Source organism: Plutella xylostella, chromosome 28, assembly GCF_932276165.1.
Source record: "Plutella xylostella chromosome 28, ilPluXylo3.1, whole genome shotgun sequence".
In the NCBI taxonomy this organism is placed as follows: Eukaryota; Metazoa; Arthropoda; class Insecta; order Lepidoptera; family Plutellidae; genus Plutella; species Plutella xylostella.
In genome coordinates this window covers 6,688,474-6,711,378 of record NC_064008.1, presented here as the reverse complement: position 1 = coordinate 6,711,378, position 22,905 = coordinate 6,688,474, and the positions used below count along the sequence as shown (strand labels likewise).

The window sequence follows — 22,905 nt, the reverse complement described above, 5'->3', positions numbered from 1 at the left end:
CATCAGTGAGCTGGACGGCGATCCACTCTAGGCTTGACTGATCGTGGTCTCAATTTGTGAAGTAGTGTCTTGTAAATTCAATTTCTAAAACTCTAATTTCTACTTTCAGGCGCCCTAACCCCAACAGAACAGCTAACCCCGCTAGGCAGAACTCTATCCAACTTCACACTGCCAGCTCGAGTGGCTTGTTCCCTACTTCACTCTAGTGTGATGTACGCCACCGCTACTGCTTTGAACATAGCCGCAAGACAATGTGATAAGAGTGCACTGGTTACTGGAAGTAATGGTAAATGGAACTGATAAACCAATTTGGCTCTTTACAGGTTGTAAAAGTGGTATTCTGAGCTAATGTAATGTAACTGGTCTAATAACCGTAGCTAACTTCACACTAGTCACTGGAGCCACTGGTAACTGCACTAATAACCATAGCTCACTTCACACTAGCGGGACCTGCGACCTACTTCACTCTAGTGTGATGTACGCCACCGCTACCGCTCTGAACATAGCCGCGAGACAATGCGATAAGAGTGCACTAGTCACTGGAACTAATGGTAATATCTTGGTAATATGGACTAATAACCGTAGCTAACTTCACACTAGTCACTGGAGCCACTCGTATATGGACTAAAAACCGTAGCTAACTTCACACTAGTTACTCGAGCTGAGTCCGTAGCTAACTCCACTCTAGTGTGATGTACGCGACCGCTACCTCTCTGAACATAGACGCGAGACAATGTGACAGGAGCGCGGTAGTCACTGGAAGTAATGGTAAATGAAACTGCTAAACCAATTTAGATGAATCTCAATGAGAGCGGAGTGTCCTGAAAAGAGTTTCAGGGTGTTGCAAAAGTGGTATTCAGATCCAAAAGGGGGTGACTCACGGGGTCCATTTAAATTATTTATTAAAATCGCTATTAGTATTACGCAACTTTTGTAACACCCTGTATACATAATTATGTCCTACTTCACTCTATAGTGTGATGTATGCCACCGCTATATACCGCTCTGAACATAGCCGCGAGACAATGCGACAGGAGTGTTCTGGTTACTGGAAGTAATGGTAAATGAAATTGCTTAACCAATTTGGGTAAATATCTGTGAGAGCGGGGTGTCTTGCGCTCTTTATAGGGTTTTGCAAAAGTAGTTTGCTGAGCCGAAAGGGGGTGACTCAGGGGTAGATTTATTGTAACTGGTTCAATAGCCGTAGCTAACTTCACATTAGTTACTGGAAAATAGCCACTGGTAAATAGAGAATGGACGGATTTTGATTAAACTCCAGACAATCCGAGATTCCTGGTCTTGAGTTATCGGTTTGCGTTAGATCGCCTGCTATAGAGATTACACTATCTACTATAAAAAGACCGCATTCAAAACGATCCATCCGTTATTTTAAAAGCAATTTTGATCAACCATGGTTAAAACTTGATAAAGATTACTCTCAATAAAAAATGCATAAGAATCATTCTACCTGTTCATTCTGCTATAGCTGAAGTCAATAATATCAGCTAGTTATCAGCGATTCTCTCAATAAAAAAAAAAATCTATTCACTCTATCCAATAATCTTTCAATGGCTACAAACCCAAGAAAATATTCATTCATACCTAACCACGACAAAACAACATATAAAATTTTTACTTTCAGATATTCGTGAATACAAGAAAAAGTATCATCCCACTTCTGACCATATAGCATTGCACTGTATTCAAGATGAATACGAAACTATACTAGAGCAGGATGGGTATAATGCGGCTATGCGTTGGTGTGAAAGAGAGGAGCTGAGAAGAGATGGATTGGAGTATAGTAAAGGTAAATTGAGTCTTATTTTCCTTGGCTCTAATTAAATTTTCAGTTGAACATTGGCATTTAGGTAAAGTTTGTTGGGTAATAACCATTACTGGGTCCTACCACAAAAACAAGTGAAAAGTAACTAATCAGATGTTTAGCGCTGTCAAATACCTAATGCTGCTGTAAAATACAGTCAAACTAACAGATAATTTTGCATTCAAAGTGGCGCCTCTGGCGGAAACTATTATGAAACTATTTATAGAAAATTTATGCAGTTCACACAAGAAAACGTAAACGTTTTTAGGTTATGAAAACGACATCAAATACAAATTGTCGCATTTACATAGTCCTTTACAAACATGCATTTATACCACAACAATTTTCATTTCAGCGCTAGCAAAAATCCACGCGGCCCAGCTTCTAAATAGCGGCATGTTTCACAACTCAGAGATATCAGAACTGAACAGATTCGTCGATGTAGACTGTCTCAGTATAGCGGGACTATTGAGTGGGTCTAACTCGCTGTTAGTGGCTAAACGGTGTTTGAGGACTAAGGGCAAGTTGGCCACGGTTAAGGAGGTTTTCACTAGGTGAGTTTATTTTGTTTTAAGCTTTCGTTAAGAATGTAACGTAATAAAAAAATAATTAGTAGCAACAAAAGTGGAATTTGTACGCCATTCGCAGTTACTCATAAAGTTATTCATGCACTCAGTCATCTGGAATAGAAAGCTTCTAGCAGTAAGGCCGCCTATTTGTGAAAATATTGGAAATGTATCCTATTGATTATACGATTATTTGTTCGACGCAACCAGTTAAATTTAAAGATAGATAGACAGATATCACTCAGCCGCGCTGCTTGTGTACGTACGGTCACTTAAAGCTTTACGAAAACAACTTTAAAAAATGTTTACTTGTGCACGTTGCAATAATACTTGTAACGATGGTGCTAAGTGTAGTGACTGTAACCAGTTCCTGGACTTTCCCTGCTCTGGGATCACAGAGGCAGGGTATAGAAGGCTTGGGGACAGGCAAAAGACGTGGCGCTGCAACACTTGTAAAACGGCTGGGAGCTCACCACGCGCTGCATCTTCCAGCCAAATCACCGAGGTGCTCAATGAAATAAGAGCTTTTAGGAGTGACTTCCTGCTTATGAAGTCCAGGAGACCTCCGTCGGGATACAGGCGCTGAACACCAAGTGGTCAGAAATGGAAACCCGCTTCTCTGACATGGAGGACAGACTAATACAGGTTGAGGCTAAGTTATCTTCCATACCTAAACTTCAAAAACAACTGGATGTGGCGAATGACGAAATCAATACTTTAAAAAGTGAGAACAACAATCGAGACCAATATTCCAGGATGAATAATTTGGAGATCTCAGGTGTGCCATACTACAAGGGGGAAAATCTATTCTCAATTTTTAAAAGTATCTGCCTAAAAATCGGAATAGAAATGTCTGATTCCGACATTGATACGATTCATCGAGTTCGTAGGTTTGACTCCGGTACGACGGTCGGTGACAATTCTACGGGTACCCGTAACCGCGCGCCGGCGATCATTGTGCGCTTCACGCGGCGCATGCGCAAAGACGAGGTGCTGTCGGGCGTGCGCGCGCGCCGCGGCCTCTCCACCGCCGACCTCGGGCTGCCCGGCGCTCCCGCCAACCTGTACATCGGGGACCATCTCACGCCGACAAATAAACAGCTGTTAAAACAAGCTCGGGAACTTAAAGCGAGTCTTAATTATTCCTTCCTGTGGATTCGCGACTGTAAAATTCTTATGCGTAAAAATGATAAGTCTAGAATAGTGCGTATTGCTAATGAGGCCGATCTACTTAAGCTAAAATGACTTATCCTATTTATCTCTTACTTATTTGTAACGATTGTAATAAGGTCATTAAACGTTAGTCAACACTATTTTTTGTGCCCTTGTAATAATATTATGTACTTGTGTTATAATTCTACCGGTAAACAAGCCTGTCTTGCGTTAACGATGAATCTTATGGTTATTAGCGTAAAGTTGATAATTGATAAATCACTTTTCATTAAGCTATACTTGGTATTTCTTCTATGTAATATAAAATTCGAACTTAATGCATTACTTTTAAGGTGCAAATTAAACTATGTTAGTCATAAATATGAATTTAACTCTTACAGCTATTATTATTTGTTGGTATTTCGCTTGCTTGTTATTGTAACTTCGGATGAGTTGCTTGTTTGCTTACCTACCATACTGATACTTCGCTTTCATATCTATCAGATACAAATAACTACACTTATTAAATGCAATTTTATGGTAGCATTGGATATTTTTTTGTATGAGAGGCCAAATTCTGGGCAGGAACAATATAGGTCTTTATTACCCATGAATAAAAAAAAATGAGCAATTCCAATAATTTAACTTTTTACTATCAGAATGTGCAAGGCATGCGAACCAAATCTGAAGCATTTTTGTCGAGTGTTTTGCTTACTGATTATGACGTAATATGCTTAACTGAATCTTGGCTAACAGCTGACTATAGCGATTCTGAATATTTCTTCAATAAGTATAATGTTTTTAGACGTGATAGGTCATCGGCCGGGGGCGGTGCGCGGCGCGGGGGGGGCACGGTGCTGGCGCTGCGCCGCGACCTGCGCGTGCGCCGCCGGGACGAGTGGTGCGCGCCGGACCTGGAGGAGCTGTGGCTGAGCGTGGACCTGGGCGCCGCCACAACCGCCGCCACCCGCCCTACGCGCCCTAACTCCGCTTCCGCACATTCCTCTTTATTAACAAAACAGTTAAATATTGTATGCGCTTATTTTCCACATAGCAAAAATCATTTAATTTCTTTACAAAAATTCTTTGGTAACGTTTCAGACTTAATGCTTAAATACCCTGATGATCTGTTTCTTGTGGTTGGGGATTTCAATATCACTTATGCTTCGTGGATTCCGTCGGATGACACTAAAGAACTGTCTCTTATCACTAACAATAATAATTTAGCGATTACTTTAGCAGAATTTATGGGTTTTACTAATCTTAAGCAATATAACTCGTGCAAAAATATCAATGGCCGGATTCTAGATCTAGTATTGACTAATCTAAGTTGTGACTTAAAACAGTGTGAGGACCCTATAATACCTGAAAATGTTCATCATAAGTCGCTCGAATTCACTATCTCTCTTCCCTCTCTCACTTTTCTAAAGAATGCAAAGAAGAATAAGATGATATATCACGCCGCTGACTTTGAAAGTATAAAAACAGAAATTTCAATTTCAATTTCAATTTCAATCCTTTATTGATAAATTTTACAATTTACACGTCATATTTTAAAGTAATAAAAAGAGCATACAGTATAAAAGTAAAGACTTACAAGTATACAGACGTCACACATTATAATTACAAATCATAGTTACAAAAACAGTTCTTAACTATACAGTAGCTACCTCATTGGCAAATGATACATTAGTGAAAAATTCACTAGTGGAGTAACAGGCCATACCAACCAACAACTTTTTGAGCTTGGCAATGAATACAGCGTCACTCGGGGCAGACTTAATGTCACTAGGCAGAGCGTTGTACACCTTGGGGGCCAGCACACCCAGCGTCTTGTCGGACTTGGCGAGTCTCCTCGCGGGCGTGCACAGGCGGTGGCGCTGCCTAGTGTTTATGTTGTGAGTGTCACCGATTGTTTGTAAGCTATTAAGATTCCGTCTCGCATACTTCGCTACCTCTAATATATAGAGACATGGCGCAGTTAGTATTTTGTACTTTATAAACAAATCTCTTGCGTGATGGTCCCAGGGAGTCCCAGCAATAATACGAACAGCTCTTTTTTGTTTCTTGAAAATTTTATAGGCATCAGCTGCATCACCCCACACGTCTATTCCATATGTTAGGATGGAGTGGAAGTAGCCGTAGTACGCTTTTTTTAAGTTTTCAAGTGATAAGCTAGGCGTTAGACGTGATAGGGCGAAGCAAGCCGATGCTAGCCGTCCACAGGCGAGGTCAATGTGTGCCGACCAAGTGAGCGCGCTGTCTACCGTGAAGCCCAAGTATTTCACTTGGTCAACTTGTGGGACAGGTTGTCCATTACACATGACATCCAGATCGTGACCTCTCACTCTTCTTAGTTGGAAGTGCATAATGTTAGTTTTCTCCACATTGAGAAGCATCCCATTCGCACCAAACCAATTAGCGAGTGACGCCATTACCTTGGTAATTTTGTCTTTTAGTTCGTGGAATTTGTCTGCCGCAACAATGACACAGCCGTCATCAGCGAATAGGACATATTCGGCTTCGTCCGATGCCGTCGTCAGGTCGTTGACGAGTAGGAGGAACAGATTGTTGCCCATTACAGAGCCCTGTGGCACCGCACTGTCGCCGATATATTCTAGGTCTGATTTAATGTTACGAACACTGGTACATTGCTGACGGTTTTGGAGGAATTCACTGACTATTGAGAAGAAATTGCCTTCAACGCCATACGCCTTAAGTTTCTCTAATAGCAGTGAGTGATTCACCAGTTCAAAGGCACGCGACAAGTCACAAAATATAGCTGCAACCTGCCGGCGCCCCTCCAGGTGACTCATCACTCGAGACAACATGTCACGCGCCGCGTCCACAGTGGACTTGCCGCACTGATACGCGTACTGTTGCTCATTCATGAGCGCGTTGTCTTGCAAGTGTCTCATCAGCCTGTCACTGATCAAACGTTCAAATATCTTGGATGTAATAGGTATTTGTGAAATAGGGCGAAAGTATTTTAGTACGTGCATCTCGCCTTTGCCCTTATATACTGGTTGTACTTTAACTTTTTTAAGGGCATTGGGGTAGAGGCCGGCGGTAAGGCATTTGTTGAATAGTGAGCAGTACAGTGATATTAAAATTGGTGGAAAGTAATCTAAGATTTTGGTGTTCATGTCATTGATATCTTGCGATTGTTTCCGCTTAATAGCTTTTATAGCTTTAGATAATTCAGCTAATGTTATTGGCTCAAGTTTAAACTTCGAAATAGTTTTGTTGTCCAAATAGATGTTTAGGTAACGAATGGCAGATGGAGGGTCAGGCTGCGCACTGGGATTATCGTTGGCTTGTACATAGAACTGGTTGCGGTCGGTGGCGGTGTCGCCGGGGCGGGAGTTGACGAGCACGTCCAGCGGGCCCCCGCCCTTGCGGTCTGCTCGACCTGTCTCAGTAGCTATGACTCGCCACACGCTGCGACACATGTCTGATTGGGTTTGTGAGATCTGATCATTGATAAAGTTACGTCGAACATTGGTTATACTGAGAAAGTAAGATGTTTCAGACTCTAGTAGGTTGTTGGTTAGTGTGGCGTTATCAGGATCTTCTATGAGCGCTCGCTTCAGTTCGCGAATCCTGTGACGGTCTTTCTTCACATCATCATTAACCCATGAGCTTACATGTTTTCGGACTGGATATTTTTTTAAGGGAAAGTGGACATTGAAGAAGTGATTAATTACATTTAGAACTGACTCTAGGTTAGTATTTGGGCAATTAGATTTACTAAGAAGTGTGTCCCAGTCATATAGGTCTAGGCTTTGCGAGAAACTAGATTTGTTATTTTCAGAAAATAATCTCTTTGTTATAACTTTGCTGGTTGTAGGGCATTGATTACTGGTCTTAACAGTTAATATAACAGCAGAGTGGTCGGAAACATTAAGTTCAAGTGGCGCTAGTTTAGAAATATCAGGCTTGGGTATGTTGGTGTAGACGTGATCTAAACATGTACTGGAGTCGCTAGTTATTCTTGTTGGAAATTTTACTATTGATTTTAGTCCATATTGTTTGAGCTGTGAGATTAGTTTCTGTGAATTTGGTGATTTAGTTAGCAGGTCAATGTTGATATCTCCCATAATTATAATTTTATAATTATTTACAGAATTCTGGCTAAGTAAAGTATTTAATTTCGAGAAGAAAATGGAATAATCCCCAGTTTCGTTGCTTTTAGGAGGTCTATAAATACATATTATGATCACATCTAATCCAACACACTCAATAGCACAGGTTTCAAAGTGAAGTTCTACAGACAGTTCGGCGAACTCTTTCCGTTCCATGGTGAGCAGCGAGTCCCGCGCGTAGATGCAGGCGCCGCCGCCGCCGCGCGCCGCCCGGCAGTAGCCCGCCGCCAGCTTGTAATTCGCTATGCGTACGTTTGGCAACTCACTAGGATTTAGGAATAGTTCAGTTAGGCAGAGAACATCGACGTCACTCTGTAGTTGTAGTTCACATTCTAGTCTAAATGTTTTATTTTCCAGCCTGTTAATGTTCTGATGGATCAGTGTCAGGTGTCGAGTACTGTCCGCAGTCGCAGCGTCGTCATTAGCAGGGCGCTGGGGCTGCGGGGGCGGCGGGGTCAGGGGGGATCTAGTGCTGCGGCAGGCCCCGCTGTTCACGGGGTCGTCGCAGAAACCACTCCACGAACTTGATACCCGGCGGCCACATCGAAGGGTCTGTCAGTTTGTTAAATAGGGACTCAGGTATACCTATTATAAACGAGGCATGTTTCGTGGTATTTAGGCTTCGTTTTTCAACAGTGTAGTTATTTGATTTCTCAATTCTGTTTAGATAGTCTCTTACTGTTTCCACCGTAGTTTCAGGTTTGAAAGACCAAGCTTGGATGTGTTTAACTCGCTCAACTGTCTGTAAACTCTCATCACGTGAGCCTGATCCAGTGAAAATTTTGGGTGGTTTACGTTTGTATTTCTGGTGCTGGACGGTAGTCCATCCTTCAGATGCAGTGGTGGAGGCAGCAGCAAGAGCGGGGGGCGCCGCCGCAGACGTAGCAGTGGGAGCTGGAGCGGGGGGCGCCGCCGCAGACGCAGCAGCGGGAACGGGGGGCGCCGCCGCAGACGCAGCAGCGGGAGCGGGGGGCGCCGCCGCAGACGCAGCAGCGGGAGCGGGGGGCGCCGCCGCAGACGCAGCAGTGGGAGCTGGAGCGGGGGGCGCCGCCGCAGACGCAGCAGCGGGAGCGGGGGGCGCCGCCGCAGACGCAGCAGCGGGAGCTGGAGCGGGGGGCGCCGCCGCAGACGCAGCAGCGGGAGCGGGGGGCGCCGCCGCAGACGCAGCAGCGGGAGCTGGAGCGGGGGGCGCCGCCGCAGACGCAGCAGTGGGAGCGGGGGGCGCCGCCGCAGACGCAGCAGCGGGAGCGGGGGGCGCCGCCGCAGACGCAGCAGCGGGAGCTGGAGCGGGGGGCGCCGCCGCAGACGCAGCAGCGGGAGCTGGAGCGGGGGGCGCCGCCGCAGACGCAGCAGCGGGAGCTGGAGCGGGGGGCGCCGCCGCAGACGCAGCAGCGGGAGCGGAAGGCGCTACTTCAGTTTCTTTCTTAGGGGCCCTTTTTTGAACTTTTTTCCCAGGTATATCAGTAATAGGAATAGGAGCATATTGTGCGCGTCTGGTTCTACGTTCTTCACGCTGGTTAGTAATAGTTGTTATTGTATTTTGGAGTGGAGATTTTTTAGAATTTGGCGAGAGGGTCACTGCGTTCAGAGTGGTTGATGTTTTCTGTCCAACTTCTGCATCAGTATTGTTGGTCTTGAGAGCTAATATTTCTTCCTTTAGCTCTTTGACTATTTCAATCAGGGTGTCTACCTTATTTTCCAGTGAGGCAATGGTTGGCTTTCCAAAGTTTTTTCCTTCTGAAGTAATCATTTTTTCCAAATAAATATTTATTGTACTAGTATCGCCCTCTAGTGGCCAATTCTGCAATTACTAAGTGACTGGCTTCATTCACTCTTTGTAACTTTTGTTTTATCGAGCGTCAAGCTAGTAGTTACAAGTTATTGAAATAGATGGCTCTGTAGTCGAACATTTTGAAATTTTGGCGTCTAAATTTGAATTTGTTTTAACGATTTTTTGTGCGAACTTTTAAAACTGCTAATTTAAGTAATAATATTAGTTAATTTTGTATTAAACTTTTGTAAAAGGGCACTGTTTACATTTATAAGTCTATATTTTAAGCATCACATTAGTATTTTAATAATTTTGGCCGGAATTATTCTCATAATTATTATCACTGGATTTTACAGAAATTACTTACAGGATCACTGTGATAACACTTTCAGGGATGAATTTCATGTTTAGGTTTGTTAATCACTACACTTTACCACTTGAAATTCACTTTAACCATTATTATTTAATTTAAAATACGGAGCTACTAAAATTTCAATGTTTACATTAAGACGCCACCTGGCGGAAAAAAATTAAATCCATTAACTTGAATAGTCTGTCTAGCATGAACGTGGATCAAGCTGTCTCATATTTTTACTCGGTGCTTAATGCAGCCTTCCAAAAATATATTCCTGTGAAGAAGGTAAACTCTTCAAGTAACTTCTATCCTAGGTGGTACTCAGGGCCTCTCATTAAAGTCATTAAAGAAAAACGAAAATTTCATACAAGATGGAAATTATATAAAAATCCTTTGGATTATGATACTTTTAAAATGTTAAGAAATAGAGAAAAAAAAATGGAAAAACTTTGCTATAAATCATACGTAGAATTTGCTGAAGAAAACATAAATAAAAACCCTAAACTGTTTTGGAACTTCGTAAAATCTAAATTCCCCATAAATGACATCCCAGATGAAATGCATTATAACCATATATCTTCGTCTGACGGAGAAACTATATGTAACTTTTTCAACGATTATTTTCATTCAGTTTTTGAACCAGATAACAGTGGTCATGTTGACGAACTGAATGAAATTCCAACAGATTGTCCCATAGAAATATCTTCAGTAAATATAAGTACAGAGCTCGTTCGAAAACATTTAAAGTCTGTTGATCTAAGTAAAGGTCCTGGTCATGACTCAGTGCATCCAATTGTGTTATATAAATGTGCTGATGAGTTGGCTTCCCCTATAAAAACTATTTTTATAAAATCAATTGCAGAAGGTTCTTTTCCATTGATTTGGAAAAGAGCTATAGTAACGCCTATACCAAAGGGGGGTGATAAACATAACGTTAAAGAGTATCGTCCCATTTCAAAGTTGTGCCTTATTGGTAAAATATTTGAAAAAATTGTGTCACACGAATTAATAAAAACCATATCACCACATATCTCACCAAACCAGCACGGATTCTTTCGAGGCCGAAGCGTAAATACTAATTTAATTACTTATACAGATTTTATCCTTAATGCTCTCGATGCTGGTTGCCAGGTGGATGCCGTGTATACCGATTTTTCTAAAGCTTTCGATAAAATAAATCATAAAATTCTTCTTAAAAAATTATTAAAGATCGGTATACACGGAAATCTGTTTCGGTGGATATCGTCTTATATTAGCAATAGGAGCCAAGCGGTATCGTTGAAAGGATATATTTCCAGGACTCTTACCATTGAATCGGGAGTCCCGCAGGGATCCCACTTGGGCCCATTCCTATTCAGTTTATTTATAAATGATATTGATAACTTTTTGCACAACTCACTTCATCTTTTGTATGCAGATGATACTAAAATTTATAAAGCTATACTTTCATTAGAAGACTGCAACCAATTACAATCTGATCTCGACTCTTTTCTAGACTACTGTAATCAAAACCATTTACATTTAAATCCCGACAAATGTTATTCAATCACCTTTTCACGTAAACATAATCCTATATTGTACGATTATCATTTTTCTGACAGAATATTAAAACGAGTTAACCAAATAAGGGATCTCGGCGTGACTCTCGATTCTAAATTACATTTTAATATTCACATTGACAACATTGTTCTAAGAGCATATAGGAGTCTTGGATTTATTCTTAGAGTATCAAAACCGTTCAATCGTGCTTCTACACTTATAACGCTGTATAACTCATACGTCAGAAGCATTTTGGAGTTTGCCAGCGTGGTATGGAATCCCCAGTACAGGATTCACATTGATAGATTAGAAAAAATACAAAACAAATTTTTAAAATCATTAGACTACCGATTAGGTAACTGGTTTCAAGACTACAAAATCTCAGCTGAGCGACACAATATAATTTCCCTTGAAATCAGACGATCTTACTTAGATTCAATTTTCTTATATAAATTAATAAACAACCATGTAGATTCAATTCCATTACTAAACAAAGTAGAATTTAAAGTACCACGAATCGCTTCTCGTACAAAATTTATCTTTTTTTCAAGCTGTTGCAGCACTAATTATGCAAAAAATACTTTTTTTAGACGAACTGCAGATAGTTACAACAAGCACCTCACTGATGTTGACATTTTTGATTTATCCTTAAGCCAATACAAAAAAGAAGTTTTAGAAAGATTTAAAAAAATGTGATAAGTTTCGTTAAACATAATACCTATATATTATTATAATATAGCTACCTATATTTACTAAATTTATTGTTAACCTTAAACTAAACTAAACTGTATTATTATTCTTTAAGTGTAAACGTAGCTATGTACCTAGTGTGAATTAATGTAATATTAGTGTATCTTTTTATGGAACTCCAGGTCTATTTACAAAAATGTTTGTTAAATTATTAGTAAGTGACTGTTTGTTTCCTGAATAAAATAAATAAAAATAAAATAAAATAAAATCATGAATAATTACATTAATTTCACCCCAATTTTTCTTTCAGCACCGGCGACCGAGCCCACATATCCTCCAACAGTGTAAACAAGAACATAGTCAAGTCGCGGTCCGGTGCAAAACCCGACTTACTCTGTTACTTCGAGGGTAGACATTCTACGGAACGCCGGGCGGTGGTTTTGAACGATACTTCTCTGGTTACTACACATATGGCAGTGTTGTTCTGTAAAGGGACGGTTACTTGTGATGAGGTAGGGGTTTTTCTTTTCGCTTTTAGTAGTTTTAGAGCAGATTTTTCAATGGTTAGATAAAAGTTATCTAGGGAATAATTGTGATGCGTTTTAATGTTTGTATTAGACAGTGGCATTAACAATTTTATTTGTTACATAATTTATTTTATTCTTGACTATTATTATGACTACTGAAAAATATAGTTATAAACATACATTATAGGGTGAACTTTAACGTAAGTATCTGCTAACCTAAATAAACTTCTATATAATCATATATTTTCTCTTTCAAGATACAAGGATCGCACGATATGAGCGTTGTACGTTTGCCGCGACATCGATTAAACATAGAAATGCCTTCAGAGTAAGTACATAATCCATAGCAATAACTTTTAAATCATACCAAAAATTAAAGGTGTAATGTGTAACGTACCTAAAGCTTTATGTGTGTCTGACATTTACTATGTTCTGAATAAGTTCCATATGTTCTATTTGACGCTATGTTCTGAAAGAGATCTTTTAATTTTATATTGTTCAACATGACTCAATCAATATGTTTTAGCCACATACGTGTGTCATTAAGATAGATTCAAGAAAGTGTAACAACAAGTAGATAAGTAGGTAGGTACTTAATCTATTTTTTGTAACACTTCATTTTATTTCAGGCAAGCCGACCTCCTACTAAAAGCCAGAGAAATGATATGGAGCACATTTCAATATTACTTCGACAGAGACACGAGAGGTTTAGATGAAGAATTACTAACCCTAGTATCTAAGTTCCGACTAAAATTAGTAAAAGCCATCGGAAGAGTATTGGTTGAGGCAGAAAATGAGCAGAATGGTGTCTCAAATTATATTCATGATGAAAATACCAATGATGATGATTTGGAAGACATAAGATAAGTTAAAATTTTATTTTTTTCGTAGTTATTACCGTTATAAACTAAATAACTACATAAATGTCGGATGGAACAGTTACTCTTGTGTTTGTAGATATTTATGTATTTATAACTTATATGTACTAATAAATAGTAATAAGGATAAAACGTCTGATTGTTTGCATACACGGATGAAAAAGTTCTTTACATATTTTATCTAATGTACACTCACTGACACGAAAAGTTACCCAAACATAACTTAACCAAATTGTAGGTAAAATTCTTGTTTGATATAATATTTTTGTGGGTTTATGTATGTCGATTGAATACAATAATGACAATGTCCAAGTGTGTAAAAAGTTGCTGGGGCTCAAGCTAGGCTTTATGTGTGATTTTTAACTTTTTGGGTTATTTTACTATCGTGGGCTTGATATACAAATTCGGTGTTCGAGTGTAGGTAGAAACTAGTCTACAATTTAAATCTAAGCATAGACTAAAGTCTATGATGTTAGTAAGTAATATTCAGTGCAATACTGTGATAAAATCAATTAAGATCAAAGAAGTTGAATGGTTATGCGAGTTGTATTAAATAGTTTATAAATTATTGCACAAAACAGTTTATTATTTTGATTCCTCCTAAATATAATAGTTTAACAGATTTAAAAGATCCTAATAGTTAAAACGTTATACACCCGGCGGCGATAACATATGTGGCCTCGTAAATAATAGATGGCGTTGTATATTTTTAACGTTTTAACATACAATTTTGGCATTTGTTTTGCGCAGGCGCAGCAAGTGTCACTGTTACGTCAAAACAAAGCAAATGTCAAATGCAAACGTTTCGTTCTACGGATTTCTCAACTTGAAGTACCTTTTTCTATGAATACCAACTTATATCACACTAATACTTAACAAAAAATGTTGACAATAGCCTATGTCTAACTTTAAAATTAACTCCTTGATTATAAGTAAAAAATAATGCACAAAAACATACACGGCATAAGGTTATCTCTTAAAACGAAACGTTATTGTATCAAGTTATAGCGCTACCGCGCGACTATTATTACTTGGTGCTTATTTTTATTTCGCGTCCAACTGATTTGGTTCTCTTGACCCGCGGTCATTATAATCGTGTTTTTTCACAAGCGAGTAGGTAAACACAACATAAGATAAAACAAGTTATGTCGCCGTCATTAAAACGAGTCAGCAACCAAACAGGTTACGTTTTCCTTGTCTAGCGGACGGAGCCGAGTCGACAATGATCGCACAACTGGCGCGCTTGTTTGCAAAACAGTTTTAAATTAAAATATCCTCCATGCTGAAGAAAAATATCTAAAAGTTTAATAATTAGTGCAGTGCCGTGAAGTGAAAAGTAACAAAATGTGGCGGTTAATAAGCCTAGTGACCTTATTATGTGTGTGCTCAAGCTTTGGACAACAACCAGTGGAGACTACTACTCCACCTTATTCGCTGGAGCTTCATGAAGGCCTATCACAGAGCATAGGGAATTTCTCCGTGGAGATTCTGTATCATACAGCGGTCTCCAGTCTAATGGCCAACAAAAACCTTGTGATATCCCCACTAACCATGTGGATTGCTTTAGCCGTGACAAACGAGGGGGCGGATGGAAGAACGTCTAAGCAAATCAAAGATGCAATCAGGAGCCCGATCAAAAAGGACGAGTTTGGCAAGATCGCACGCTGGCTGAAAGTCAACGGCTCTACTGTAGAACTACAAAATATAAATACAATATTCGTAGACGTGAAAAATCTGATGGAAAGAGACTTCAGAGATGTGGCTCTTCGTTACTACGAGACCCAAGTGAATGCATTGGACTTCCAAGACAAAGTGGGAACAGCGAATACGATTAACAAACGTGTATCAGACATAACTCGCGGCAGAATACCTAAACTTGTTGATAGCGCTGACTTTGAACAAGCCCAAATGTTGTTGATCAGTGCGTTATACTTCAAAGGGCAGTGGACCTCACCTTTCAATGCAACTCAGACGGCCCCAAGACCTTTCTTTGACAGCAACGGCAAAACAATCGGTACCGTTAACATGATGTACAATAGATACACTTACCCGTTCGCTAATATCAGAGAGCTAGAAGCCAGAGTCATCGAATTGCCGTACGGGAAAGAAAACCGACTGTCTATGTTGATAATGCTGCCAAATCCGAATGTCTCTCTAGAAAATATGTTCCTAAAGTTCGCCACAGTACCTCTGGATAAAGTTTTCCAAGAACTGAGAATATCGCAGTCAGAATACAGTGATGATGAAGTGGACTGTTTCATTCCTCGCTTCAAGATTGAGTCTGATTTGGTGTTGAATTCGGCGCTGAATCACATGGGTATCTATGACATGTTTAACCCTGCTAAAGCCCGTTTGCCGAAAGTTTCTCGAGTGCCAGTTTATGTATCAAAAGTGATACATAAAGCTGAAATTGAAGTGAATGAAGAAGGAACCACTGCCTCGGCAGTCACTGCCATAGAATTCGCGAACAGAATCGGTATAATAAGATTTGAAGCTAACCGTCCATTTTTGTATATGATTATCGAAAAAGTCACGAACTCAATTGTTTTTGGAGGAGTATACAGACAACCATCTCTTTATTAATCCGCGTGATATCTATGTGACAAGGTCGATAAAGCAATGTAAACATAACGTAATCAGTGCCATTACTACAGTCGCAGTCTTATTGATGCTTATATCTATCTATAGATGGTACGTTTATACATTTAAATATAAATGAGTTACTAAGTAGAAATGTTACTATGTCACCTCACTACATATAAATAAAGCATCACTTGACTATGTTGCAAATTTTGAAAATATTTTTTCTAGTATTTTTTTAGTCTGAGACTGAGTGTTGACTGTAGTTATACTCAAACGGTTACCTATTTTGTGATCTTATGAATTCCGTATTAAATAATTATCTACGTATACTATTACTTTATTCCGTTCCTATGGACATACTTACTCAAATTACAGACTATTATATATTATTATTATATTTGCAAATTGAAGACCTTTTTGTTAGTCATTTCAGTTTCTTGGTGACCTATCACTTGCCTATCACCCTATCACCTACATATCATTTAACTATAAATAAGTTTGATGTCCATGACATAATAGGCCAATAAATATTATCAATAACAAATGCATTATTTCTGGTTGATATTAATATATTAATTATGTATATAGTAATAAAAGTAGTGTTTTTGAACCCAGAGCACAGAATAATAACTAGTGCCCTGAATCAATTCCGTCGGTAGACATGATACATTTTTAATTGTGTCGGTTCTTACCGGTTTCAACCGGTTCAATAACTTCTATAAAATTTGAATATTTTTTGAGGAGATTATCATTATTAGCATTGTGTTGTGATGAATAGATTTAACCAATATTAGGTACGAGTATATTGTGTATGTCTGAGAAATAATAGCTGTTAAGTTAAATATATATTTTTATTGATTTTTGAAGACGAGATTCTAATAAAGATTTTAAAGAATTCCCATTCTTTTTCTTACAGCATAATTATATGATTTTTAAAATAGGCCTGTAAATAAAATGAAGTTAAAATATTTTTATTTTTTACATTAGTAGAATTTTTAAAGTACCTATCCCACTAAAGTTAGCATCTAGCATAGTTTTTTTTTTCAAAACATGTAATTAGATATTATTAATTTATCTTAAACATGGTAGGTAAGTTGATTTGCAAAACTGGTTTCATGTCTCAAATCGGTATTAGCGTTGAAACCGCGGGAAAACCCACTTCCTTATCATACAAATACGACCGTAAATAAAACATATAGAAGGGCGATGAAGTCACATCATTGGGAAAACCACTTTGAACTTTGCAACTCGACTGCAAGCAGTAATCAGCCATAAAGCAAAAAGTTAAAGCTTATAATCGACTGGGTAAGGTCGCGGACAATGCAAAGTAGATTTCTGAATGATAAGGAGCATTTTCGTTTGGCTTTTAAACAGCTGGTCATCGACTGTTTTGGTTTTCAGGTTCTTTCTTGTTCATAATATGATTGCAATTTTGCAGGTAATTAGTAATCACTATAGTTGTTTGTAAGTATGTGATGTCATATGAGGTAAGTTCCATCTACATCTACAACGAAGTTACCTAATATCGAAAAACCCCACAACAGTATTTAAATTCAATATGTGTGAGAGAAAGTCATCACGTCTGCAGTTGAGTTACATGACTCAGGTAAGCTTGTAAGTACCTAATTATATTATGTACCTAGATGTCTTTTTACTGACTTACGTATCAGCACAATACTTAAAGCAATAGCCTATAGATATGATCATCCATTGCTAGACATAGACCAGAATGTTGAGTGCGAGTTTGTTTTTACAGGCAGCGTTTGAGTTAAGTAAACGCATTGTATGGCGCGGCAGAGTCGCCACCTAGCGGTACTCGCGCTGCACTAGCTCAGCGACATGAAAATTTTGCGAAATTGTTGACAATTACAGTGCTTCATTGGTTAGGAAAAACCTGCACTAGGCAGAGAGGGCCCCTTGTTATCTTATAGGTTTGCTTAAATTGCCTAAATAAGATTTCGCTATTAGACTGATGATGACTGATCATGAAAGCGTATCAGCATTTTTTAGTCTAATTAAGTTAAGTACACTTGCGCTCACAATGTAGTTCCAAGATGAATCGCTAGGTGGCATTAAATCAGAGGCTTTAATTTCAATGTTTATTTTAGAAATAGCAATTATCATTCCTTTTTAATTTGGTCGGGTTATATCTTGTTTACATTATTTTTTGCATAACGTCTAAGAATACGTAAAGTATTTTTACATATATTCACCTGAGAACGATACACCTAATTCATAATTAAATTTTAGCTAGGTAAGTACCTACCTATATCTAACACCTACTATGATTTATTATCTAAACTAGGTAAGTAGTTATGCCAACTTTCTGTGTCGGCGTGTACCACCTAGGTACCTATCTATAAATAAAAACTTTATTAAAGTAAAGGAAACTAACGTAAGAATTGAAAACACAATTTAGATTTCATATGAAATGTTTCCTAAAAAATATTGCCAATGCCAAACATTATTGTCTTGCCAAAGTAACCCACAACACTGCTCCTAATGATAATCACTTTGACACCTTAGGCGTTTAGTTAATTATATACGTACCTATGTCACTAATGATTCTTATCTATAGATTCAGAACAATATGATGCTCTTTTCTAATGTTTATTATAATTACCCACACTTACCTATGGAATGGAACCCACGTATAAAATCTATTTATGTTGGTTTCTATTAATTAAAACCTATTAAGTCTTCTGGAAATGCAATAAAACATCAAACTTCAATTGTATAAAAACACGTACAAGTATAATATAATAATACTTAAATCATCTAGGTATAATTAGTAGGTAGGCATATTTACGTCTAACAACTAATGGCCCCACGTCAAGCCAACATACATTAAGTACCAGCATCAGACGTGCCACACTGTTTTCCTCAAACACACACACATATAGCTCACATATATGCACATAAACACAGTCAAAAGGCTAACTCAGTACACGGCAGGTTTAGAATAAATTCCACCGAAAATCATAGTGGTCGTCGATTTCTCCATCACAAAGTATATGAACGGCCTATTTCCAGCGAAACTTGGCGTTGATATTCTGTCGGCGAAATCAGCTGTGGACGACGCCGCCGCCACTGTCCCCGATTCTGTCACCTCTATCTCGGCTTTATGCACGATGGCCGAAACGAATAGGGGCTCCTTTGTTACTCGCTCAAAACTGGACTTCAACGGGTCGAAAACCTTGTAGACTCCCATATCGTTCAACGGTTTATTCATCACGATGTTACTGCTCACTTTGAACCTCGGGATTCTGACGTCTACATCTTCTACCCCGTAGTTTTCCGCGTCCTCTTGCAGAATCCTGAAGATGTCTTTCAGACTTATGGTCTCTAATCTCATGTACATGTCTGTAGTTGTGTTCCCACCGAATGGAAGGAGTATTAGCATGGAGTATTTGCCGTCGCTACCATAAGGCAACTCCAATACATGCCCATTAAGCTCCTTAAAGAATCCGTAGGGAAACTTGCCTCTCTGGTACATCATGTTCACTCGACCAATCGGCTCCCGCCTCTCGTTGTAGAACTTCTCCTCAATCGTGTCAGTCTTGTTGAAAGGTAGCCCCCACAGCCCTTTAAACGATATCACGTTGGTCAATATCATTCTTGATTCGGCGAAATCTTCAGACGTCAAAACATTGGATACTCTAGCACCGGAATTCTGGATGTAGCCGTTTGCAGTTTTGGCAGCTTCCTTCGGATCGTTGAAATCGAGCCTGGATACAGTCGCTTGGAAGTCAGTTTGGATGACGCTGAGGAATTCATCGTTAATCTGGAAGTACCGGTCCAAAAACATGAAGTTTTTACTCGTCAAAGTCACTTCAGGCGTCGTAGGATTCAGGACGATCTTAGTCAGGTTCCCGTAGCCAATAATCATCTTCCTTTCATTCCGGGGCAAGAAGAACGCCCGCCGAATCTCTTCATACGTGCCACCGGTCGCGCCCAACGCGATCCCATTCATGAGCGTCCAAATTCCGAAAGGAGAAACCACCACATGTCCCCCCGTTTGCTGCGCGGTGAAGTGCACTAGCTCTATGCTGAAGTTCCTGGGTCTATCACTGTAGTCGATGTCACATCGGCCGACGGCGACCAGGAAGCCGAGAATGTAAACAATGGTGATCATTTCGATGCGGTGCACTGGACATGTGTCCTCGACCGTGGCTGGCTGGCTACTGATGTATTAATGGGCAGGTGTAATGTAAATGTCAAGGTAGGTGGTGCGTCGTGCGAGATGCTCTAAGAACGGGTTTTTGAAGCGTGACCGGAGTATGGAGTGGGATGTGCTGGGTAATGAACTAATCAGTAATCACTTGTCTAAGTAGGTTGTACAATGGAGTACAGTCGGCTTCATTAGTAACTACTTTTATGTATCTTGTGAAACTTTGACGTAAGTAGGACCTACACATAATTAATGCAATATGCACTACTTGTAATCTGACATAGGACGCTCCACGAAAGTCCAGTTTAGGTGGCTGGATTAGAAATAGAATAAAATTAAATTAAGTAACTAGTTACCTACTTAAAGTTAAATAGGAACTTTGTTTTATTTTTGTAAACAATGACGTGAATATTTCCATATTACTACGTTTTACACCACCTGTTTATAGCTTAAAAGTAATTATTATACTTACCTAGCTATTTCACCTATGAAAACATGTTTACTTATCAACTGATATACCTACTAGTACGTAGGTTCATAACTGCCTTCGCACAATTAAGATCGGTGTGGGACTCCAACGTACTCAAGGGTCGCGTGAAAATCTCCCTCTTCAACTCCGTGGTGAAGTCGGTTATGCTGTTCGGTTGTGAAACGTGGAGAGTGACTAAGGGATTGATGAACCAAATACAAGTGTTCGTCAACAAATCCCTGAGGTCGATCCTCCGCATCTTCTGGCCGAACACAATCCGGAACGCTGACCTGTGGAAAGTGTGCAAACAGTCGCCCATAGAGCAAGTAATCGCATTGCGAAAATGGAGATGGATCGGTCACACTATAAGAAGGGGAGCCGATAACATGGCAAGCATCGCTTTCGAGTGGAAACCGCTAGGAGGCCATCGGAGATGCGGTCGCCCTGTGCACACATGGCGGCGCACAGTGGACGGCGAGCTGCGAGCGCAAGGCCTGAGCTGGACGGAGGCCAGAGCGGTTGCTGAGGACAGGACGGCGCCGGCGTGGCGCACTCTCGTGAAGGCCCTCTGTACCACTGGGGTACCTTAGGTCGACAACAACGTAGGTTCATAACCGCAGATACCAACGTCTATCTAAAAAGAACAATGCTTTTTTAGTTTAATATTAATTTTTTGTGATGTTTTATTTTATGTGAGTAAAGTTTGGGCTGAACCACGCTAAACTTAATAGAACTATTGGCAGAAAGTGGGTGCAGCAGTAAGTAGGGCGTGCAAAACCGGAAGGTTTTCAAAACCGGTTTTGAATTTTCGGTTTTTAGCCTCAAAACCGGTTAACCGGTTTTTCACCGGTTTTGATATTACTTATATATTTTTTGTCATACAGTACTAATTGAACAAGGGACCCATATTCTTAGATAGAGATATCCACAAAACATACGAATAAAACATTTTTTATGATATACTTATCTGTTTTTAATCAACCATATGACAAATTAATAATTTAGTGAACAGGAAAAAAAGTTAAATAAAAATTATCATAGTACTTACTGTTATCACATCTACAAAAAGTGTGTGGCACCTTAATGGTGTTTTTATATCGTTCTGTTATCATCAATAATTGTATATTTTAAACATACAGGCAGATTTTGAAAAAAAAAACATTTATCATCTGATTCTTACGACCACTCTATAGTAGCAGTAAGATGATGAATGTTTTTTTGATGTATTACAGATTTGTTCATATCAATGCAACGAAAGAAAGCCTAACTCATTGATGGACACGACTGCATTTGATTTGAAGTCCTCAACACTTCATGAAAAAAGTCCATAACGCCGAATGCAGTCCCCGCACTTGGCCTTATTATATTTTCAACAACGGTCAATGCAGTCCTGTTTTACCTATAGTTTCTATGAAGACCACCTTGTTGTGCTTTATTGGGCAAGATTTCAACGTTATAATTATGTGCACCCAGAGTACCTTTTTTTCACACAGCAATAAGTTTTCATACAGCAAAAAGTGTGAACTCACACGCACACATCGGTCACTGACGTCGTGTTTGCTTTACTGCGCCTAGGCAGAGTGCCGGCATGTGCACCAGAAAATCGTCACTCAATTTCCATACAATATTTTAGTGCTTTTTTATGAGTTTCACCATTCCATCTAGTGTCCATCAGTGTGCCAACCGATATACAAATTCTTTTATTTTTAGAGTTTATGGGTTCAGCTTCTAATGTATGTAAAAATGTATATAAAAATACGATCAAAACCCGGTTTTCGGTTTCCGGTTTTGAACTCTCAAAACCGGTTATGAAAAACCGTGAAATATTGTCCGGTTAACCGGTTTTCGGAAAAACCGGTTAACCGGTTTTGCACGCCCTAGCAGTAAGGCAGCAGTGCATCATTTCCCACCTCGAAAAGAGCCTACCTGCTACCTACATAATAAAATATTATGTATCACTGTGCGATATATATTTTATATAAAATAAAACTCACGATAAATAGTACCTAGGACCAGTCGACCAATGCTCATAATTATCTTACATAATGTAGGCACCTACTCAATTGAGAAAATACCAATGGAAATTCCAATAATAGGGTACGGCGGATAATCTACCTACGTAATTCACAAATCGTGATAGCACATGTGTTGTGCAGGATATTATAGCAAAAACTATAGCCATCAGTTAAACTATGTCTTATTAAACTTTTAAATTAAATTAAAAAAGGATACAATGA

At 39.3% G+C, this 22,905-nt stretch overlaps 3 protein-coding genes across 3 annotated transcripts in view; 2 read left to right on the top strand and 1 right to left on the bottom strand.

Annotated features, from left to right (window-relative positions):
• LOC105390574 (ATP-dependent RNA helicase DHX30) overlaps positions 1-14,304 on the top strand; it is a 30,487-nt gene extending 16,183 nt beyond the window's left edge. The window contains exons 17-22 of the mRNA XM_048631189.1: positions 110-286; positions 1,643-1,807; positions 2,178-2,376; positions 12,351-12,552; positions 12,825-12,895; positions 13,197-14,304. Coding sequence (XP_048487146.1) covers positions 110-286; positions 1,643-1,807; positions 2,178-2,376; positions 12,351-12,552; positions 12,825-12,895; positions 13,197-13,434 — 1,052 coding nt within the window. The 3' untranslated portion in view covers positions 13,435-14,304. The remainder of the gene's footprint in view (positions 1-109; positions 287-1,642; positions 1,808-2,177; positions 2,377-12,350; positions 12,553-12,824; positions 12,896-13,196) is intronic.
• A 179-nt stretch (positions 14,305-14,483) lies between these two features.
• On the top strand, positions 14,484-16,402 carry LOC105390551 (leukocyte elastase inhibitor-like). Its single transcript, XM_038111309.2, has one exon. It carries the CDS (start codon positions 14,790-14,792, stop codon positions 16,026-16,028), a length of 1,239 nt encoding a protein of 412 aa, XP_037967237.2. The 5' UTR covers positions 14,484-14,789; the 3' UTR covers positions 16,029-16,402.
• Positions 16,403-18,759: 2,357 nt separating this feature from the next.
• Positions 18,760-20,392, bottom strand: LOC125488519 (serine protease inhibitor 77Ba-like). Its single transcript, XM_011561872.3, has one exon. The coding sequence runs from the start codon at positions 20,161-20,163 to the stop codon at positions 18,970-18,972; it is 1,194 nt and encodes a 397-aa protein (XP_011560174.3). The 5' UTR covers positions 20,164-20,392; the 3' UTR covers positions 18,760-18,969.
• Positions 20,393-22,905: the final 2,513 nt, after the last annotated feature.